The sequence below is a fragment of the Geospiza fortis genome, unplaced genomic scaffold (genome assembly GCF_000277835.1).
Source record: "Geospiza fortis unplaced genomic scaffold, GeoFor_1.0 scaffold450, whole genome shotgun sequence".
Lineage (NCBI taxonomy): Eukaryota > Metazoa > Chordata > Aves > Passeriformes > Thraupidae > Geospiza > Geospiza fortis.
The window spans coordinates 1,100,886-1,103,940 of record NW_005054416.1 but is presented as its reverse complement, the minus strand read 5'-3'; the positions used below and the strand labels follow the sequence as shown (position 1 = coordinate 1,103,940).

General features: G+C 63.5%; 2 protein-coding genes across 2 annotated transcripts; one reads left to right on the top strand and one right to left on the bottom strand.

The window, feature by feature from the left end:
• Window positions 1-704: 704 nt before the first annotated feature.
• NUDT8 (nudix hydrolase 8) lies at window positions 705-1,226 on the top strand. Its single transcript, XM_005426530.2, has 2 exons — window positions 705-805; window positions 879-1,226. Exons 1-2 carry the CDS (start codon window positions 734-736, stop codon window positions 1,107-1,109), a joined length of 303 nt encoding a protein of 100 aa, XP_005426587.1. The 5' UTR covers window positions 705-733; the 3' UTR covers window positions 1,110-1,226.
• Window positions 1,227-1,543: 317 nt separating this feature from the next.
• NDUFV1 (NADH:ubiquinone oxidoreductase core subunit V1) lies at window positions 1,544-3,049 on the bottom strand. Its single transcript, XM_005426529.3, has 6 exons — window positions 2,955-3,049; window positions 2,412-2,624; window positions 2,178-2,344; window positions 2,022-2,103; window positions 1,800-1,945; window positions 1,544-1,725 (listed from the first exon to the last, which is right to left on the bottom strand). The coding sequence occupies exons 2-6, from the start codon at window positions 2,449-2,451 to the stop codon at window positions 1,642-1,644; spliced, it is 519 nt and encodes a 172-aa protein (XP_005426586.2). The 5' UTR covers window positions 2,452-2,624; window positions 2,955-3,049; the 3' UTR covers window positions 1,544-1,641.
• Between the last annotated feature and the right edge of the window lie 6 nt (window positions 3,050-3,055).

Genomic DNA, 3,055 nt, shown 5'->3' with positions numbered 1-3,055 from the left:
GGCGTGCGGGGACACGGGGATGGGTTCAAGGTGACAGGGAAGGCGGCAGCGTCACGGGTGACAGGGGCAAGGCGGCAGGGTCACGGGTGACGGGTTCGAGGTGACGGGGACAAAGGTTCTGGCGTGATGTCTTTGGGGTGACAGGGGCACAGGTGACAGGGGTTTTGGTGACAGGAACACGATGTGACAGGAACAAGGCTGCAGGGACACAGAGAAGGAAGGGCTTCAGTTGACAGAGACAAAGCAGTAGGGACACAGGTGACAGAGCAGAGGTTCTGGGTGACAGGGACAAGGCAAGGAGATGGGTGACAGGGTGCAGGTGACAGGGATCCAGGGGGACAGGAACACAGGCGAGGGGGGCTGCAGACAGCAGAGGATTGGAATGACAGGGAAAAGGCAGCAGGGTCATGGGTGTCAGGGACAAAGCAACATGCAGATTCAGGGGGACAGGGACACAGGTGACAGGTGTTACAGGTGGTGACGATTCTGGGTGACGATTCTGGGTGACCGGGGCAGCAGGGACAAGGGTGATGGATTTGGTGTGACAGGAACACAGCTGATGGGTTCCAGGTGACAGCGACAGGTCAGCAGGACATGGATGACAAGAATTCTAGGGATTCAAGGTGACAGGACAAAAGGTAGTGGCGCTGGTAAGGGATGACACACAGGGTGGGTGCCTGCACTGGGGAAGGGGTGTCACCCTGTCCCTTGCTGACACACTTTCCAGCATGGAATGACCGTGGCACCCGTCGTGGCCAACCTGGGGCCGCTGGAGGCCTTGCAACTGAACCCCAACCCTGATGAGGTGAGTGGCTTCTCCCCAGGGCTGCTCCCCTTCCCGTGGCAGCCGCTCCGGTCACGGCGGTCTGTGCTGACAGGTGGAGGAGGTGTTCACCCTGCCCCTGGCTCACCTGCTCCGCGAGGAGAACCAGGGCTACACCCACTTCCGCACGGCCAGCGGCTACGGATACACCCTGCCCGTGTTCCTCAACGGCCCCCACAAGGTCTGGGGGCTCACGGCCATCATCACCGAGCTGACCCTGGAGCTGCTGCTGCCCGGCCGCTACCGCAGGAAGACCCACGTGCCCTCCCGGAAAGCCCCAGCCTGAGCGGGCAGGGGCGGCTCTGGGGTGCCTCGGTTCTCCACCGTGCATGGGGGAAACGGCTCCGAGCCCAGCAGGGAATGTCGCACACTGTGATTCAGTAAAAGCCATGTTTGGAACTGCCCTGGGCTCCGAGTTGTGGAGTGGGGCCAGCACAGCTGTCCCTTGGCACGGGCACAGGAGGAGGAGTCCTGGTGCCACTGCGGCGGGGACAGGGAGTGTGAGGTCCCCAAGGAGGGGACTGTGTCTGTTAGTACCCTACAGCCATGGCCTCTGCCCCACCCCTAGCCTCATGGAAATCCAGGATCTTCCCTCTGGGGTATCCAGGCCCCAGCTGTGTGGCCCCATGATCCCTGGAGATCTCATGCCCCAGGGGCAGCAGGACCCAGAGGCCCTCTGCCCCATCAGTCCCTTTCTACCCTTTAATGTCCACAGCAGAGCCTGGGAGCACAGCAGCATTTATTGAGAACCCTCTGAGTGCTGCCAGCACCCCAGAAACCCGTTCCAAGCAGGACGAGGGATGCGAGGTGGTGGATCCTCACACCGATGCCGCTTGGGCTTTGGCCTCGTTGTAGCGCCGCATCCTCTCCTCCATCTCGGGGCGGAAGTGGCGGATGAGGCCCTGCACGGGGCGGGACAGTGGTTAATGGGCTGGGGGAAGGCTGCTGGCCCCTCCAGGCCCTCCGAGCCCCTCACCTGCACGGGCCAGGCGGCACCGTCGCCCAGGGCGCAGATGGTGTGTCCCTCGATCTGCTTGCTGATCTCCCAGAGCGCGTCGATCTCGGCAGCCTGCGCATCACCCCGCACGAACCGCGCCATCACCTTGTTCATCCAGTCCACGCCTGCGGGAATTGGGATGGGTCCCTGCAGTGCCCTGCCCCTCAGTGCCTCAGCCCCTCAGCCCCGGCCCCCGCTCACCTTCCCGGCACGGGGTGCACTGCCCACAGCTCTCGTGCTTGTAGAACTCGATCAGGCGCGCGATGGCTTTGACGATGTCGGTCTGGGAAGAGAAGGAGGGTGAGGAAGGCGAGGGTCCCACCGTGGCTGGGGGAGCCGGGGGAGCCCATCCCTCACCGATTTATCCATGACGATGACAGCGGCCGTGCCCAGCCCGCTCTGCGCCTGCACCAGGGAATCGAAGTCCATCAGCACGGTCTCACACACAGACTTGGGCAGCAGCGGCGTGGAGGAGCCGCCCGGAATGACGGCCAGCAGGTTGTCCCAGCCCCCGCGGACGCCTCCTGCAAAGAGGAGGGTCAGGATGGGCAGCTCCGGCCCCTCCCCGGCCTGGCTCAGCGCGGTGCTCACCGGCATGTTTCTCGATGAGCTCCTTGAGCGGCACCGACATCTCCTCCTCCACCGTGCAGGGCGTGTTGACGTGCCCCGAGATGTTGAAGAGCTTGGTGCCGGAGTTCCGCTCCCGGCCGAAGCTGGCGAACCAGGCGCCGCCGCGCCGGCAGATGGTGGGGGCCACCGACACTGTCTCCACGTTGGCCACCGTGGTGGGGCAGCCGAACACACCTGGGGAAACAGCAGGAAAAAATTCCTCCCTGTGAGGGTGGTGATCCCCTGGCACAAGTGGCCCAAAGATGCTGTGGCTCCTGCATCCCTGGAAGTGTCCAAGGCCACGTTCAACAGGGCTTGGAGCAACCCGGGATCGTGGTATATGGCCCATGGAAGCGGGGTGGAATGAGACAGCTCCCTTCCAACCCACACCATTCTATGAAACAGTGGGAGCTCTTAATGGACATGGTGTTGACTGTGGTGTTGTCCCTGCAGCAGGACGGTGTCCTGAGGACAGTTGTTTTGGGGCGGCAGCTGGGAACTCGGGACAGAGCTGTGGGGCCGTACCCACGTCAGCGGGGAAGGGGGGCTTGAGGCGGGGCTTGCCCTGCTTGCCCTCGATGGACTCGATGAGCGCCGTCTCCTCCCCGCAGATGTAGGCGCCGGCG

What these genes read in the sequence shown, in the direction of transcription:
- NUDT8 (XM_005426530.2), top strand. Translation starts at nt 734, where the DNA reads ATGACCGTGGCACCCGTCGTGGCCAACCTGGGGCCGCTGGAGGCCTTG. An exon ending in TGAACCCCAACCCTGATGAG is followed by an intron (nt 806 to 878) that starts GTGAGTGGCTTC and finishes CTGTGCTGACAG; the next exon opens with GTGGAGGAGGTGTTCACCCT.
- NDUFV1 (XM_005426529.3), bottom strand. Translation starts at nt 2,451, where the DNA reads ATGTCGGTGCCGCTCAAGGAGCTCATCGAGAAACATGCCG. An exon ending in TCATCGTCATGGATAAATCG is followed by an intron (nt 2,104 to 2,177) that starts GTGAGGGATGGG and finishes TTCTCTTCCCAG; the next exon opens with ACCGACATCGTCAAAGCCAT. An exon ending in GTGCACCCCGTGCCGGGAAG is followed by an intron (nt 1,946 to 2,021) that starts GTGAGCGGGGGC and finishes CAATTCCCGCAG; the next exon opens with GCGTGGACTGGATGAACAAG.